This window comes from Musca domestica, unplaced genomic scaffold, assembly GCF_030504385.1.
Source record: "Musca domestica strain aabys unplaced genomic scaffold, Musca_domestica.polishedcontigs.V.1.1 66, whole genome shotgun sequence".
NCBI lineage: Eukaryota > Metazoa > Arthropoda > Insecta > Diptera > Muscidae > Musca > Musca domestica.
In genome coordinates, this window is record NW_026712376.1 from 3,850,757 (window position 1) to 3,870,306 (window position 19,550).

The 19,550-nt window shown below is 34.7% G+C and overlaps 2 protein-coding genes across 3 annotated transcripts; both read right to left on the bottom strand.

Annotated features, from left to right (window-relative positions):
- Positions 1 to 144: 144 nt before the first annotated feature.
- On the bottom strand, positions 145 to 18,680 carry LOC101899339 (protein phosphatase inhibitor 2). Of its 2 annotated transcripts, none has more exons than XM_020040031.2 (5): positions 18,288 to 18,680; positions 4,361 to 4,609; positions 3,830 to 3,991; positions 3,663 to 3,754; positions 145 to 1,277 (listed from the first exon to the last, which is right to left on the bottom strand). In XM_020040031.2, the coding sequence occupies exons 2-5, from the start codon at positions 4,483 to 4,485 to the stop codon at positions 997 to 999; spliced, it is 660 nt and encodes a 219-aa protein (XP_019895590.1). In that variant the 5' UTR covers positions 4,486 to 4,609; positions 18,288 to 18,680; the 3' UTR covers positions 145 to 996. The 2 variants fall into 2 exon arrangements, with proteins under 2 accessions (XP_019895590.1, XP_005176951.1); XM_005176894.4 differs by having other exon boundaries at positions 3,830 to 3,994.
- LOC131800581 (slo-interacting protein 1-like) lies at positions 8,781 to 13,816 on the bottom strand. The gene has a single exon (XM_059129696.1). The coding sequence runs from the start codon at positions 13,437 to 13,439 to the stop codon at positions 10,515 to 10,517; it is 2,925 nt and encodes a 974-aa protein (XP_058985679.1). The 5' UTR covers positions 13,440 to 13,816; the 3' UTR covers positions 8,781 to 10,514.
- Positions 18,681 to 19,550: the final 870 nt, after the last annotated feature.

Consider the following 19,550-nt stretch of genomic DNA (forward strand, 5'->3'; position numbering starts at 1 on the left):
GTATAAAAACGTTTAATCATAATACTGCAACTTTGAAAATTACAGGCCAAACGAATATCGACCACTTTCATCTTTTTTTATCTAATACATATCTTACATAACCTCGAAAACTGACGAAATAAAAACAAAACAACATATTGAATATTGGTTTGAAATGTTGCTTTATTTATAACTTATAGTTTATGCAAATCTCGTGTTAATTTCACAGTTTCATTTAGATTTGTTCGTTAATTCTAAACAATTTCAAAAAACACAGGAATATGCGGTAAATTAAAATTATCAATACAAATTGGCAAATTATTGTTGTATCCGCTTTTTATTTTTCACATTTTTTTTAATAAAATCAGTCAATAATATAGAGATGCTTTACTTGTTTCTCACTTTTCCAATTTTATCTAAATAAAATCAATATATTTTTTGGTGTTTCTTGTGGCTCGGAAGCATAATGATTTGAGAAATATTAGGAACCAAAAATTAAAAAAAAAAAATAAACAATTTCAGTTTTAAACATTTTCGTGTAAAATTAAATGAAATTATTTTCAATGTGGCACTTAAGTTATGAAATAATTTGAACATTTTGCACAAATGAATTCGGTTTCGACTTGCTGGTCGATTTACGGCGGTGGTTGTATACATGAATTTGACAAAAGTAAATGCAAAAAAATAAAACAATTGATTGTATAATTTGTTTGAACGAATATTTGTTTTTGTTTAATGAAATATTAATTTCTATAGCAAATTGTATTTGTTTGTATGAAATCTGTATGTGACATATTGATGGAATATGTGTTTTTGTTGTTGTTGTATTTATTCATGCTATGTTCAGTTTTTATATGTTATGTTTTTTTATTAGCGATTTTAATACAATTAAAACCACGTTGGCTAAATTTTTGCATTAATTTGAGTTAATGTTCATAAAATGTTATGTTGTTGTTGCTTAGCTTACAGCTTTAATTTTCTTTTTTTATTATAAATTTACAGAAAGATCATAGCTTTTTAATGTCCCATGGACGCAGTTGCATCTACATCCATTTTCCTGGAATTCACTGTTGTTGATTCATTTTGGTTATTCGATAATTGATCTCCAGATTGAGCGCTTGCTGCTGCCCCCGTTGTGGATTTATCAACACCTGATGATTTTGTTCCATCTTCTCCATTTGCATCGTCGTCGTCATCATCTTCGTCATCCTCTTCTTCAATGAGTTTACGTGCTAATTTAACAGCCTCAAATTCTTTGTAGTGCTCTTTGCGACGTCGTTCAAACTCAAGTCGACGTGCTAAAAAGTACACAAGTGAAAAATGTTATTTAAATTAATAAAACTCTCAACTACATAAATAAAAGTAATAAATAAGTAAAAAAAATAAGAGTAAAAACAGAGTAATAAGCTCGCCACAGAATGAACACCGAGCTGGCATTGTATTATCAAAATAGTGACGAGTGTTAAATAAGCATTTACCAACCCTGAGTCGGGCTAGGAAAATGCAATCGGATCTAGAAAAATCAGGATTGTAGCTAATTATTGGAATTGTTGAATTAACCAAGGTCCAAGGTCTGCGACCAAAATGTTTGGCTTTAAGGCTTTAATACACGCTCCTGAATATTTTCACCATAATTTTCGGCATTTATTCTGACGCCACGCTCGATTGATACGAGCGGAGAGCGACCATCGGCTGTTATGGCGGCCCACACCACCACCATGGCCGGCGCTTGAGTTCTGTTGGCCAACTGAAGGTGCACATTTCCAGCTGACCTCTTTGGCAAGTAAACACGATCATTTTGTTTGTTTACAAACTGCTGGCCAACAAATATTTTCTCATCGGAGAAAACAAAATTCGGCAGTTCACTACTTTCGGCCAATCGAAGCAACTCTTTAGCTCTTTTGAATATATTTTCTTTTTGTTTTGGAATTTCAATGGCTTTACCCCGAGCTAATTTCTCAATATTTACCGAATGGAATATTGCGATATGTTCAGTTCACGACCCATTTTTGGGCCACTGCGACGCGGGTTTCGATCAAGTCTCTTCTTTACTTTTCGAACCATTTCTGCTGATATTGCTGTTTTCTACCGTCCACTTCCTTGATGTCGGGCTACGCTATCAGTATCACGGTAACGAGCGATGGTACGAGACACAAAAGATTTATTCACATTTAAATGCTGGAGTGCTCTAACATTAGCCACTTGTGGTTTTCCAGTCGAATATAAAGAAATCACATTATCACGCTTGAATTCCATCACGAATAACTTTTTTTCTGGAAAATTCTCACCAAAAAGCTTTTGTACGCTTGTAAACAATATAATGAACTGTCACTGGAATAATTTTAACAGCTGTCGGACGAGTGGTTTTGGAATGACAGCATCCTGAAGTTGGCAGCAATTTTTTCATCTCACCCTGTATATGGGAGCTATATCCAAATCTAAACCGATCTTTATAAAATTTAGCAGATGTATTTCTATACTGTATCTGATAGTTGACACCAAATATCGTTATTGTGGAGAGTATTTTACGGGTGTGAGGGAGTAAAATACAAAATAGGATGAAACATATATATGGGACCTACAGCTATAACTAAACGGATTTTTACCAAATTTGATAAACTTTCGTCCAGGCTTAATTCGTTTGAGTGTGCCAAAATCCATTCAACTCGAACTAAATCTAAACTGAACTAAACTAAATAAATCGAGTTAAGATATATAAATGGGAGCTATATCCAAATCTGAACCGATCTCCATGAAATTTTGCAAAAGTATTTCTGAGTTGTACTTGATATATTTCCCGAGTATCGTTGTTTTGAAGTGTATATTAGGGCTGTGGAGGAAAAATTTAACAAATTGAATGAAGAATATATATGGAAACTATAACTATATCTGAACCGTTTCCACCAAACTTGACACACTTGTTTCTAGACTGAATTTTGTTATATGTGCCAAATTCCGTCCTATTTGGGCTAATATTAAAAGGCAAATCGGGCGAAGTTATATATAGGAGCTATATATAAATTTTGACCGATTATCTCCAATGTGGATAGGGTTCGTCCTTGGACAAAACAAATGTTTTATGCAAAGTTTCATCTTGATCGGACAATAAATGCGACCTGTACTTTGTTTACAAAAATACAAGGACAGACGGACGGAAAGAGACTTAGAATGAATGGGTCAAACTCGCTTCCTTCTCTATGTTACAAAAAATGCACAAAGACATTATGCACTGACCACAGTGTGGTGTAGGGTATAAAAAATGTTAATGGTATAAAAATCACATATTGCCCTATTGTATACAAAGATTGTTAAGAAATAAGAGGCTAACATCTGAATTATGGTGAATTTGTTCTTAAGCGTATTAGTTATAAGTATTGTGCAACAAATTGTATTAACTCTGATAATTGCGGACTAGTAGCAATTTGTAATAGGCCATCAATTATTGGCATGTGGCTCAAGAGATATAATTTAAAATTGATTTTTCCACCTTCAGATATTAAGCTCAATTTTACTGCACCAGTTAGTAAACGTTGTACAATTAAATCTCTTTTAACTTTCCTTATAATCAGACAAATGATAATGTAAACACTTTTTATAAGAAAACATGACTAGTATCATTTTAAAACTTTCTTCTTCTTTCTTTTGTTCTTCTTTCTTTTGTTCTTGCTCTATTGGTTATCTACCTTTTTCTTCTGGTGTCTCCTCAAATTCTTCATCTGATAGTTCTTCTTCGTCATCAAAGGAAGGCGTTTGAGTATTGGCAGCAATGCGTAATCTAAAAGCAAAATAAACAACAAATGAAATTAAACAAAAAAATAAAAATTAGAAACAAACAAAAATTTGGTTATACTTTTCAGCTAATAATTCTGCATCCAATTGATCACGTTCTGGATCTGGTTCATTGTAAGTGTATGGCGTTTTGGGCTCATCGATTTTCATATGACCATAATCTTTGTCAGCTGGATGAAACGTTTGCAGCACGTTCAGTTCATCGAATTTAGCACTTTTACGGCTACTATGTAGAAAAACAAATATAAACAAAAGTTATCAGATCATAATCTAACATCGTCCCAGTAGACATAATGATGAAGTGTTAAAACGTAAAAATAGTATGTATCATTATTCAATTAGCTGTTGTTTTTTTAATTTGTTATTTGTTCTACAGCATTTTGATGGTCATTAAAGATAAGGTAATAAAATGAAATTATTTTAAAATTATCATGAGTAATGTATTTGGCATAGAAAAAGTAATCTGTGCAACAAGTAATTAAATAAAATCTATTTTTAAAAAGAGGGGGAGTATAACCATTGCAGATTGTGACCGTAACTTCTCATAAAATAATTATATTAAAACAGAAAAACATGCATATGAATAGCTCACCTTGCGCCAGTACGATCGAAACTGCTTGATGTTTTTAAAATTCCCTTTTTTGGCCGTTTATTACTACCGCTTGGGCCACTGCCGCCAACTGCATCAGCGTTACTTCCATTCGATACACTCTGCATTATTGTTCACCTGATAACACCACAACTCTACACTTTGAACAATATGTGTACTGTAATTAGGATAATTGAACACTGCGTTTATATTGTCAATTGACAGATGACAGGTATTGCACACTACTGCGAGCTAAAAATAAAACAGGAAATTTTTAATAATAGAATATTGTTTGCACTATAATATAGAACAAGTTGTATTTACGAGAAGTTGACATAGTAAGACTACATGTTGTCTTCTTTTGCAGTCAAACCCTATTTTGATTTGAATAGTAAAAGAGCAGTAAGTTCGACCGGGCCACATTTTGAATACAATTGAATAAAAATAAAATCCATTAAAAATTCTGTTAAAATCTTAAAAATGCCGAATATCGGAAGGTGCCGATATGTGGGAGATATACGATATTGTGGACCTATGTAGACAATTCTCTTTCAGAGTGTAAAGTACTCACAACGAACACCTTGTGTAGAATATCAGACAATTCCATTGAAAAATGTGGCTAAAATCATCAAAATCCCGAATTAGGGTATTTTGAGGCTGTACGATATCGTGGACCTATATAGATAATTATCTTTCAGGGGATAAAGTACTCACGGGAAACTCTTTGTGTGGATTTTAAGACAATTCCAATTCTAACAAATACCGTATATCGGAAGGTGCCGATATATAGGGGATATGCCTTGTTGATCTCTTACAACGCGATAGGTCGGTCTGTGGTAAATTATGTGGCTCCAGTGTGATCTGCCAATGTAAGTGCCTCCTCATAACACCTGTCGATACATTTGCATGAGGAGGCGATGGTCTTACCTGTTCTATAGCATAATAAAATGGTAGCATAATTTAATGCTGGCCTATTAAACTGGACTGAATGGTATTCACTCTGACGCGGCCGCAGAAGTCAAGGCGGAATATAGGATGGATACCGTACTCGAAGACCATCCCCCTCCCGTCACAGATGAAGAGCTAGAGTTGCCCCAACCAGCTCGTGAACAATTAAGATCTGGATGGTGTAGCCGCCTCAATTTATATGGGGCCTGGATTGACAGTAATGTGCAGAACACCTGCCCAGTATGTAGCACAGCTCCACATGACACGCTGCACCTCTTTCACTGCCCAGCCAAAGCTACTCAACTATCTCCAGTATATAGGTTGCATCCTTTCTGAGGCTGAACTTAGAATCAGAACCAGATTAAGATGAGTCAGAACGGACAAAGAGTAGCAGCTGCTACAACTGGGAACTGAAAATTGTGGAGCTGGTTTTTGAGAGAGAAGGTTTCAACTTCAAATTAAACCATTTATACACATTACTTTAAAAACTAAGATCCCATAATAAATATTATACGGAGCCACATCCTAATAAAGTCATGACACATGGGATAATTTCTTTAACATTTAAATAAATTCCTTGAATTTTTAACACACAAGGAAATGAGAATGTCCAGCACACACCGTTATAGCCCTCATATATTACTTTCTATGATTTCATCCCTATTGTGCAACAAATGTGTAATATTATTTAGCAAAACATCCCATATATATGTTTTAGCCAAATTCTCATTAAAGTATGATTGAGATGTCATGCAAAAAGTTGGATAAAAAATTTGTGCCAATGGTTGGGTGAAAATGCCATGTCAAAGGTCAGGAAATAATGTCTAGGATCCGAAAATGATTTGGATCTTTTGTCTGCCACTCTCTTGTAAAAAGAATGAGTGAAAGAACCAAAAAGAGTGCCAACCAATAATTGAACCACATCGTTGACATCGGACAAACAATTTCAGTGGTAAGACTGTTTAGCTAAAATATAATTTATATATATAATTTATAATTAGCGAAATAATTTTGGAATATGAACATATATATAAACAAGCTGAACATGGTGCACTTCGCTACCCCTTTTGATTTTATATGCATTCAAAATTTTATATAAAACAAATTCAAAAATTTAATTAAAAAACCTAATTATTGTAATACTTTAATGCGTAAACAAACAAATAGCTCGATCTACCAACGCGTGAACAGCTGGCCATGAGAAAAGCAGGAACATGCCAAATTTAGTGCGCATACACGAAAGGTTTGTCTTTCGGATTTATTAATTTCATAGCAAATGCCAAGGGTACAGAAAACTGCAATGTTTTGAAGTTGAGAGATATTTCTGTTGCTATTAGAGAATTCGAGGTAGCAACATACTTCCCCGTAATAATCGTATCCCCAATTAAATTGTTGTGTGTTTTTTACTGTTAGCCAATACCATTGCAAAAGCGTTGTGGGTCAATGCTTCTTAATAAAATCATATCCCAATCTGAACCGATTTCAATAGAATTTGACAAAATTTACTTTTACACTAAATTCCGTCACATCTTCCATATTTCATTGAATTTGAGGTAAATCGGCCGAAAATATATATGGAAGCTATATCCAAATCTTAACTGTTTTCTAATTAATTTGTCAAATTTAATACTGTAACCAAATTCCTCCACACATTCTGAATTTCATTGGAATTGGACATAGATATCGTGTTTGGTGCATAACATACATGAAATCGACCGAAATATATATATAGGAGCTATACCCAAACCTCAACCGATTTCCATATAATTTGGCAATTTTTTTGGTACTAAATTCCGTCACGTGTCTGAATTTCATTGGACATCGGACATTGCGTTGCGTGCATCAAATAACTAAAATCGGCCGAAAATATATATGGAAGCTATATCCAAATCTGAACTGATTTCAATATAATTTGGCAAAGGTATGTTCATTCTAAATTCCGTTACATATTCCAAATCTCATTGAAGTTAGAGATACATAGCGAGTTTAATGCATCAAACACATGTGCATATAAAGTCTATATCTCCGGTTCCAAGTGGATTTTAAAAAATGTATATAGCCTATGCCACTTTCAGGCAATGTTTTAGTATACTTGGAAGTTTTCAGGAAAATCTGTGCAGGGGTTTTCGAGTCTATAAATTACAAACAAACATACAAACAGTTTCCTCTTTTATAGATATAGATTAGCCTCAAACTATAGAGACAAAAGAAATTAGCTTATCTTTATATCTTTAACACAAAGAACAGTCAAACAAAATTATATGGTGTATATAAGTATTTAGTATTTTTATTTTTTAATAATGTTTATATATTAATAAAAACTATAACAAACGAATTGATATTTTTTATATATATAGGAATAATAAAATCAAGAAATAAATATTTTTGTTTTAATTTTATTTTTACTCAACACAATTAGTACTATTTATTTTTATATTCGTGTATTGTTTTCTTGTTGTTTTTTTTTATTTGCATATAATATTATCGTTATACATTATCGTTATATTCTTAGTTATTAAAAACACACATTTTTTCAAAAAAAAAAAGGGCGCTTAATAAATTGCATTTTACTGGTATAAAAAATACATAGGTTCTGTTGTATACGAGATTATGGGAAGGAATGGAGTTTGGAACATGTGGAAAAGTTGCAAAAAACAAGCAAATCAAAAAAGTTACAAATATTTTTTTATTTTGCTTATATAAATAAATGCACGTTAAAAGAACTAATTAAGGGCTATTATGGAAATTTGAAGTTGGCAAAAATAAAAAAAATAGTATTGCTTTAAAATGAATGTACACAATGGATCGCACATAAATATATGTATATACTCTCACTCGTATAATTGCTTGTAATTTTATTGTGCTGTATCTATTGGCAATGGATGGCTATCTTTTATATATGAATTTCTGTATACATTCTGCATTATTATATTAAATATATGTATCTTAAAATTAATCGTAATACATAATTTGATTGGTGATTTATAAAGTTTCATTTTATTTGGGGAAAAAGCTAATAAAAATCCAACTACTAGACATTACTACAGTTATTGCATCTTCAATGTGCTTAGTATTCATATGTATGCAATTTAATTAGAAGATATTTTTTAAACTATATACATAAACAAAATTTAGTTCAAAGTGTTGAAGTCCACATTATTTGGCACATTATCCGGTTACAAGGAGCTTGTCTACTTGTAGCAAATATTTTGCTTACATATTTGGGTAGGAGGTGTTTGCTAGTTTTGAAAGTCTATTGTATATATTCTGTTGATTAAGCAGGTAAATTGAGTTAACTCTAGATTTTTATTTTGATTAAGTTTAAGAGAATGAAAAGGTGTTAAGGAACATGTCTGTTCTGAAGAACAGAAGACTGAAATATTGTTATAGAAAAAAGATTTAAGTTGAGGAATCTTAAATGGAATAGTAGATTTTAGATTTTAATAGAATTTAACTCAGAAGATAATATGAAGATGATGCAGAAAAATGATAAAAACAGGACTAGACAAAAAAATTTTTTTTTCCAATTGCAATGAACGAAATTTGTCGGTAAGTTGGCGACGAGATTAAAGTAGTCTACGAAAGACACAATTTTATAAACAACTAATTTAGATCAAGTGTTGGAGAATCTCACAACAAATTTCAATATATTTGAGAATCACATTGCAGATTCCTACATATTTGATTTGAAAACACCCTGACCATTTTATACTATATCAATGGTTGACTTTTCGCCAAAATTTATATGGGATATACAGGGTGGGAGGAGAAACTGCAACTGCAAACTGTAATTTCTAAGCCACTTGTCCGTCAGTTGTTAAATTTTTTCCAGTGACAGCTTATTATATAGTTTACAAGCGTACAAAAGCATTTTTGTGAGAATTTTTCACATGGCAATCGCGCGTCCTTTAACCTAACCTAACCTAACCTATTCGTGATGGAATTCAAGCGTGATAGTGTGATTTCTTTATATTTGGCTGGAAAACCACAAGTGGCTATCGTAAGAGCACTCCAGCATTTAAATGTGAATAAATCTTTTGTGTCTCGTTACCGTTATACTGGTAGCGTAGCCCGACGTCAAGAAAGTAGACGGAAGAAAAGAGCAACATCAGCAGAAATGGTTCGAAAAGTAATGAAGCGACTTGTTCGAAACCCGCGTCGCAGTGGCCGAAAAATGGCCCGTGAGCTGAACATATCGCAATATTCCATTCGGCAAATATTGAAAAATGAGCGCGGGGTAAAGCCATTAAAATTCCAAAAAGAAAATAGACTCAAAAGAGCTAAAGACTTGCTTCGCCTGGCCGAAAGTGGTGAACTGCTGAATTTGGTTTTCTCCGATGAGAAAACATTTGTTATTCAGCAGTTTGTAAACAAACAAAATGATCGTGTTTACGTGCCAAAGAGGTCAGCTGAAAATGTGCACCTTCGGATGGCCACCAGAACTTAAGCGCCGGCCATGGTGATGGTGTGGCCTGTCTTAACAGCCGATGTTCGCACTCCGCTCGTATTAATCGACCGTGGCATCAGAATAAATTCCGAATATTATCGCGAAAATATTCTGGATGGTGTATTAAAGCCTTGGGCACCCAAACATTTTGGCTGCAGTCCTGTTGACTCAGCACGATCGTACTCAGCACGCGCGACCCAAGAATAGTTACAAAAATAGGTTCCTTTCTCCATTTCCAGCGCACAATGGCCACCAAAATCTCCGGATACCAATCCGTTGGACTATTGTGTCTGGAGTATTTTGGAAAGCAAGGTTGGCACTAAAAAATACCAAAGTGTCTATCACCTCAAACAAATCTAAACTTATTCTATGCCAAACTTATTCTTATCCTATTTCCGACATTTTTTGCTTTCATTCAAAAATATTAAAAAAAAAATTAAAAATTGTGGCGTTTGCCTTTTTTGCAATTTTTTATCGCACCCTGTATTTAAGAATCACATTGCAGATTCCTACATATTTCATTTGAAAACATCCTGACCATGCCATACTACATTCATTGTTGATTTTCCGGAATATACATTCTATGAAGAATCTAAAAGAACTAAGAAATGTAATCTGCATCTTGGGGACAAAGTCCATCATTACAATTTATCAACTCACATACTAGTTTCCTTAAAATCACCTTAAAATTCTCAAAAAAATTATCTTTAGATTATTAAAAACAAAAAACAAATCGTTACAAATATTTAGGAATTTGGATATTTATACAGTTGTGACGGATACCATATTGCTATTAAGATTATTGCGCTCGTTCGATGTGGCTGCCATCATGTGATTGCCAGGCGTTGGATTAACGGTCACTGTTGCCGACATATTGGTCACATTATCACTTTGTTCAACAGCACCTACGCCACACGTGCTACCATCATCATGCAAATTATTGGAAGCTTGTGATGAATAATTAAGGGATGATTTATGCTTTTGTGCTGCTGCCTCCGCTTGAGCCGTATTGAATTGTAACTGATAATGTTGTCGATATTTTTGACGTGAAAAGCTTAAAAAATGGGGCTGGTTATCGGTTACCGTGGCATCTGCTGTTTTATTCAACTGCTGTTGCAATTGTTGCTGATACTGCATTTGTTGCTGCTGACGACGTTCCTTGGCCTTCTCAATGTGCTTCTTGCGTTCCTCTCGTGTCCAATATCGTCCAGTTTTTATTTCGGACATTGTATCATCTTCTGTTGTTGTAACGTCATCCCTCAAACGTTCCACGTTGAGCCGAACACTACGTTCTTTGATTACACGACTTTTTGCCGGCCGCCGTACTATGTAACGTGTGCCGTCTGGTCGTCGTTTGACCTTCCACACCATGGCCTCTTCTTCGCCATCCTTCTTTACATTACTACTACTAGCTGCCGTTTCAGCTACTGTGGGGGAAGACTTTGGTATTTTATTGTTAAGAGACAAATTGTTTACCTCTTGACTGCTAACAAAATGGTATTGACTCAAATTGGGTGCCGTGAACTGGGGGCAATGCATTTGTTCGTTATTTGTTGCCACTTGATGTTGATAGTATGACAACTGTTGGGGTGCACCTATCTTGTCGATGCTCAAAGGTGATTGCTTTATTAAATGTTGCTGTACCATTGAACTTCGTTGAATGTTAGTCGTATCATTGCTATTATATGTTATGCCACCGCTGGATTTTCCGCCAATACCAATGCTCTGCTCAACAAAAGGCAGTTTGTTGGCACTTTTTGGACTTGTTATTTTATTTTTGTCTTTTGGCGACAGTATCTTAGTTTGATTGGCTAGCTTATGTTGTTGCATCAATATTTGCTGCATTGCCATGACATCATCTGTTGATGTGGTTGCCGCCAAAGATGGTACCCCACTTGGTGTGTTAGTGTACACGTCTGGGCCACGAAGTTTTCCCGTTAACACTACGGAATGAGGGGACACACTGTTATTGGACCCGCCGGTATTATATGCACTCGACGAATTATCTTGATCGTCAACTTGAGAAGCTGGCAATGTCATTGCAGAACCAATACCTCCATCCAGCGATGATCCATTGGTGAGTGAGGTCACTGTGCTGCGCATTGTACCCACTGAGCTGATTTTATGGCGACTCTTTAAGCTACGTCCGCCGCCTCCACTTGTGTTACGACCCGCATGACGCGGTAATGCTGTATGGCAAATGCCATGGGAGGGATTTATACCCAACCACTGGACCACTCGCTGTTTATGCTGTTGCATTTGGTGTTGCAATGCATCGGTCATGGTTGAGGAGGAACATGAGGCTATGGCAGTGACATACACAGAGCTGTCGTAGGGCGAACAATAAAACGGCTCCGATTCGGGATCTTCGGGAATAGTTTCGTAAATGTGTTCAGACTCATAATAATCACTTGTTTTATTTTCTGCTGCATTGCGAGTCGAAGACGATATGGATTTGGTGGCAGTGTCCATATTTGAAATGACATTTGTGGCAGTGGCTGTGAGATTTGTTGAATTGCTATTTTGTCTTAACATACTAGAGGTTTTCCGATCATTCTTGGGAATTTTGGTTTTCTCTTTAGGCATATTATTGGCAGCTGGTTCAATGGTTTCATTGGTCGGCTCTTGATGCTGTTGCTCCACCTGAGACAACAAAGCCTTATCGAAATCATCCACATTGTTAAGGCAGCAATCGTTGTTGGTCATGCAGTTTACGTATGTCATATTGTTCTCGTCATAATATTCCTCATCATCGTCATCTTCATCATCTTCTACCACCAACACCTCATCGTCATCTTCATTTGTAGACGGATCGTTAAAATCATCTTCTCCATACAAATAACGACTCACTAACAGGGTTACAGCATTATTGTTTTCGGCAATCAACGTTTCCGTTTCTTCCCTGGTGGTTATGTCCTTGCCATTTATCTGTAGAATCTGATCTCCCTGCCGCAGACGTCCATCTCGACCAGCGACACTGTCAGCGTGTATATCACTTATATAGACCTCAGTAACACTAGAACCTCCATATACTTCATTTCCACTGCCACCACTTCCAGCGCCCCCATCTACACCACTTTCTCCATACTCTTCACCATTGCTGTAGCAAACCGTCAGACCCAAACGTTCATGACTGTGCGTCTTGCGCAACGTAATTTCCTCAATGTCAATTTCTGGTGCCAAACTTTGTTCGAACAAATTGTGCTCCTCCTCAATGAGGCGCTCGGTGTCCTTTTGGATGTTACGTAATTGTTCGTGTACATAGTAGGCCATGTCATCGGTTTGGGTGGACTTCGATTGAACAAATCCCTCATCAGACACTGTATTTGGAAAATATAGATTCATTATAATTTCCATTGGTTTCGGCGCCGGTGAGGAACCATCATTATTCGTCGTTCCTTCAACATTTGTTGCCAACGTTTCATCACTATCGACATTCTGCTGTATCTTCAGATAGCAAATTCTTTTGCTTATCTCTGTCTCTTCGTTGTCTCCGACTGCCGTAGACTTGCTAGCCCAGTAGCCTGCTTTTCGTTTTAGTTGCAACACAACATTTTCCTCGGGATTTTCAGTGAGCAATCGACCCAATGCAGCGACGTCTCTTTGCTCCTGTTGCAATTGACAAATATCCGTGTCATTTATCTTTAATAGAACAAAATGTAGATTGCCCGTCATCATCATCACCATCCCACTCTTCCTACTCCTGCTGTTTCCGTTCAACGACACACCAGCACAAGCTTGCGTGAGTGTGTATGTGGGTTTCACAGATCAGATACCAGGCCAATATTAAAAATCCTCTAAACTCTAAACGCTGGTAGTGATAGATTTTTTTCGGCACATCTACAAAATATCCATTGTGCTTTCATTTAGTGTCCCTGCATTTTTCTGCCAGTATTTGTGCCTTTTTCCATAAAATTTTCACAACTTGGACGGATTTGTATAATTGTTCTACCGAAATAAATCTACACAAAAAACTTTTGATGTTGCCATTCGGAATTTTTTCGTCTTCAGATTCTTCTCCTAATTGTGTGTATGTATGTATGTGAGTGTGTGTACGAAACAAAGAAAATAAAAGGAAGATACAGTGTTGCCAGTGTTGGACACAAAAGAAAAAGAGAAATGACAGTTACCAGATCTTTTTACATCGGCACATGTGGCATGTGGCATCAACACCATAGGAAACGACACAGGCGTTGTGACAAAAAACTGTGACTTAATTATGGGGGCCTTAATGAAGACTGTTTTTACTTTGCATTAACGGAATAAAGTTCTGGATATTCTTTTACATTTGTTATAAATTCCTATAAATAATTCTGGGATATTTTACAATGACTTTTTTCTATAAATCGTAAAAAAGAAAAACGAAACAGATATTTTTAACTTCGAAGTGCGTAGAAAAAATGCAACTCCGTAGCAATATCAAGGGCAAGTTAACTTGTGGCAAAAATTGCTCGTATTGGCAATTTTCCAGCAATTAATAACATTGGTCAATAATACAACAAAATCTAGCTCTAGTGTACTGCTCAGTTAACGAAGCACGTGTAGGAATATAGGTGAAGGAATAACTGGTTAAAAAACAGTAAGTTCGGCCGGGCCAAACTTTGAATATCCTCCACCATTTGGAACAAATTTGGAAATTTTTATAAAAAATAAAATTATTAAAAAATGCTTTTAAAATCATAAAAAATACCGAATATAGCCGTTATATTGAGGTCTATAGGACGTGAACCTACATAGGTATTATTTGTCATAAGCCATTTCCATATTCAAATTCGAAACTTGAAATAAACGATGAATAATGACACTAAAATCAACAAAATACCGAATATTGGGAGGTACCGTTATATGGGGGCTATATAAAGACATGGACTTGCATAGACAATTTTCTGTCACAGACTGTAGTTCCCATTACAAACTCTAAATACATAATTGTAAACAATTCCGGTGAATAACGACACTAAAATCAACAAAATACCGAATATTGGGAGGTACCGTTATATGGGGGCTATACGAAGACGTATAGGCTGTCATAGGCTGTAGTATCCATTGCGAATTTCAAATACCAAATTTGAAACAATTCCGGTGAATAATGTCGCTAAAATCATCAAAATATCAAATGTCGGGAGGTACCATGGGGGTAATAAAACGTGGTCATGCACAGACAATTTTCTGTCATAGGCTGTAGTATCCATTGCGAACTTCAAATACCAAATTTGAAACAATTCCGGCGAATAATGTCGCTAAAATCATCAAAAAACCGAATATCGGGAGGTACCGTTACATGTGGACTATATTAAAACGTGGACCTACATGACCCATTTACGAACCTAACCTGCCTACTGGCAAAATAAACATGTGTACAAAATTTTAGCCTTCTATCTCAATTCGTTCTAAAGGTATCGTGATTACAACAGACACACGGACGGACGAACTGACAGACATACGGACATCGCTAAATCGACAATAATATATATACTTTGTTAGGTCTGACGTGACTATTTCGAGGAGTTACAAACAGAATGACAAAGTTAATATACCCTCCATAGTATAGTGGAGGGTATAAAAATTGGTAGCATAGCCTATATAAGGTCGGCCAGGAAGACTACCTTTAACAACCATTTGACAATAAACTTATTATTATTGATTTGTCTCTCTTTGAATTTCAAATTACAATTGTGTTTTTGACAGCAAACTTGGTTGTCAGATGGGTTTTACTGGCCGACCTTATGTAGGCCTTGATTAGTAGGCTTAGTTGCTTTTTGTGTCTGTCAGGTCTTGAGTTATGTTATATTTTTGATGCACACTAAACTTTAACCACATAGGTCTCAGCAGTGTACCGGACGTTCGTTGAACATCTTATACTCGTAAACGTCCAAGGCCAACAGAGTTTCCCAGAACTGCTAATGCTATATTGTTATTGGTGTAATGTAATAGCTTTTTGTTTTTATAAACTCTCTTATGCATATTTCAATTTTTGTATTTAGTATTTTTTTTGATATTTCTGAAATAGCTAATCTATAGGCTAAGTTGTTTTTTCAACAGTCACGGCCTCTTAGACTTAACAATTTGAAATAAATAAATAAATATATGACAATATTTTAATCTTTAATATCCAAACATTGTTAATTAAAATCAATATTGATGTGCCCCGCATTTGAGAGAAAAAATAAGCCAAATTGTTACTTTCAAATCTAAAAATAAATACCTCAATTATTTACACAAAACTTTGATCTAAGCTTTGCTTTTAAGTAGAGGCCAACATGGATTCTAATCCATAGGAATCTAGAACTAATAATTACGCTAAATAGTTTATGCGTTATATGTTGGCTATGCCTGCCTATAGCAGCGTTGGCCAGACAAAGTTCACACGCATACGGGAAAAACTATTCAAAATTGGACAACTTTATAACGGTATTCCTTGGTTATCGGTATTTTTAAGTGTTAATTTGATATTTTAGCTTTTAAATGGGTAGTTTAAATCCCTTTGTTTCTTCCTGGCCATCGCAACATATACGGCAATGAAGCAGCGAATGAAATGACAAGAAGCGGAATCGATTCAATCGACATGGATCGGTAATGCCTACTTCTTCCGATTAATGGATAAACACTACTCCGTAAAGGTACAATAAAACTGGTTTAACGTCTCGAAGACATTTTGCAAGCGCTTCGCGGGGAATACCACAGCGCAACATTCGGGCAGCGTGTGACGGTTTCATTGGCCGTTTGAAGGCCATAATTTGTGCCAAAGGTGACCAATTCGAACAAATCTAAACTTATTCTAAATGTTTATGGAACTTCCAACATTTTTTGCTTTCACTCAATAAAATTAAAAAAAATGAAAAATTTTGGCGTTTGACTGTGTTGCAGTTTTTTTTATCCCATCCTGTACAAATCTACTCATTTTTTCAAAAAAATAAATAAATATTTTAAATAAATATTTGACATAGCTGATGCATATCTAATGACTAAACAATTCACTCGCACACCTAACTTTCCCACTCTTGCCGATAGAGTGAGAAAAGCAAGCTTCTCATAGGAAATGCGTACTCGCCATGGTCAGCATCATAATGGAAATTGAGTAGTAAATTGAAACCCAGCTACAAAATCTACTTTATCAGATTGCTTATTAATACAACATAAACGTTAAACATAATCGTTTAAAAATAAAACTAAATCTAATAACTTCTCAACTCATACTAAAATCTACATATTTTTTAGTATCATCATTGGGATCATTCTATTATGTCTACTTTTTAGTGTAGGTAATCTAATTAATTTTAACATGTTAGTATAAAAAGGCAAAACAAAATCACTACTACAGTGTAGATTTCTCAAAGCAAAAATCAGAAATCATTAGCTTGTTTCTCAGAATTATGAGTAATGAATGACTTAACATCATCTACTTACATAAAGAATTTCGAATAATTTATAAAATTATGAACATTCGCATTTTCTAATACACATGCAGCATTTTCGGCTGGTCTTTTTGTGGTGAACTCCGCCCTCTATATACCCAGGTAAAATCTATCATCCATCAATTTTAATCAAACTGAAAACAACAGTACAACTGCAGAACTCTTAATCGATAATTTATATAATATCAACATTAAATTCCAACAATTTATACAAAATTGAAGACTTTTAATTTCAGTCCTTCATAATGTGCTGACCAGTTTTAGCTCTGCTAATTATGTAAAAAAACTCGATTATAATCATCGGTAAGGCAGCAATAACGGCACAGTGATTCTTAAAATTATTATTGGGATTCAAATATTTACAATAACGAAAAAAATTTACCTTAATATCGTGAAAACCCCGAATCCCCCTTTTCATTCTAAGTTGAAGAAAATTGATATCGACATTTTGGAAATAATTGCGAGTTTTCCATGTTTAATGCACTTGACCTTCAACCATAGACGTGCAACATTTACACGTCAATTAGTAGTAAATAAAGCAGCCGCAATAAGGAATCGGTGCCTTTTTGACATTACAACTGCATTTGTACTCGGAATCAAGAGCGCAAAGTAAACATGAATGGCTGCAAGAAAACAAAAACAATGCTAACCAAAATAACAAAAAAACTAAATTCTTTTGATTTCAAATTACCCCAACAACTAAGTGGATTAACAAAAATAAGCAACACGGCGACGACACATTCATTGTTGCTCGCTCGCCAAGGAGGTGGAAGAAGGTGTCGTTTGGCGAACAAAAAAAAAAACACAAAAAAAAAAACAATATATATTTTAGCACATCAATGGAGGCCAGCGTAATGTTGTTGTAGTTGTATTACTTGCATACCTATACTTAATGTTAAATGCAAACCAGAATAAAAATACGGCACAGCATATTGCGATGAATCAGAATTCCACCAAGTAGTGGGTGGCAAGGGCAGAAGCCAGGAGTTAAAACCGAAATTTACAGACAAAAGAAGAAATCATTTCGTAATCAATGACCCATCAACTCGCCTTTAATTAATGACAACATTAACTTAACCCTCCCCAAAAAAAATTTATCTACTTCAATACATTTACTTACGTTTGTGTCCACTTACGATAGCACCATACGTATTATTTGCACAATTCACCAAATTCGTATTGTTGATTCAATTACAGTCACAATCTGTGCTTTATGGCCAATAGTTGAAAACAATAATTAATGAGATAATAACATTTGTTTTCTAGTAGCAGAATATATATTTTCACAACAATTGCTTATACTTTGCAAGGTAACTTGAACTTTATTAAAATCTTCGGTATCAGAAACGTCACACCTATCGTCACGCACATTTGTCCCATAAACGGCTTTAAATATCCACCAAATATTTCTAAAAATATAATGTTTATTTTTATATTTTCTTGTTATTTCCACAAATGGACCGCACGATATTGTCTCAACTCTTAGTTTTTCCGATTTTCTCACATTGACAGATTCTGATTGGCTTAATAATGTTGTTGTTTGTTTTGTTTGACATTTTATCGAGACACAGAGTTGCATATTATTGTTACACTGAAAGAAATAAATGATGAACTAAAGTGAATTAATTAGTGCGCAAAGTAACGTAACATATCAATTATGTAAAGCAATCAACAATTGTGTTGTATTAAGGTGTTTATACACAGCAAATTAGCTTTATTACTTTACTTGTAAGTATCTTAAAATATTGTAATTTTTTGTGAAAAAATGTCCCCTACTCCGTTTATAACCTAAATTTAACGTTGGGTTTACAAAGTAGAAACTAATTGGGGTCGTAAACGAACAACACTATAATTTTCCTTAAAAAATGTGCTTGCAATATCAAAAATTGTTATTATTTAGTGCCTTGCAAAAATTCCAAACAGAAAAATTTATGTTACAAACATGGTACAATGATATCAAGGTAGGGCTATGATACTATATGATTTCAATTTTTTTATTTTCTTGGCTTAATATGTCATCTTTATTTGTTTATGTATGTGTTTTCTTTTCAATAACAAAAAAATTGTTCAGAAAACATTCAAATTCGGATGTTTATTTTTATTTCATCGTATGCATCGACAAAATCTAGAGTTTTTGTAGCGAAATAATCCTTTAGAGATATATAGAACCTGGTTTTGAAAAGAAGTATTGACCTTTCATTCAGTTTTCGCGGTTTTCTATTATTTATTCAAAATAAATGCAACAAGTTGTTTGATTTTGTTATTGTTTTGATACTATTTCTGACATTACAAGCCAAACAGCCAAACCTACCTTCTCTTCATTGTACCATGGTTACAAAGGAAAATTGACATCGAGGCAAATTCGAGCCAAACACTTACAACT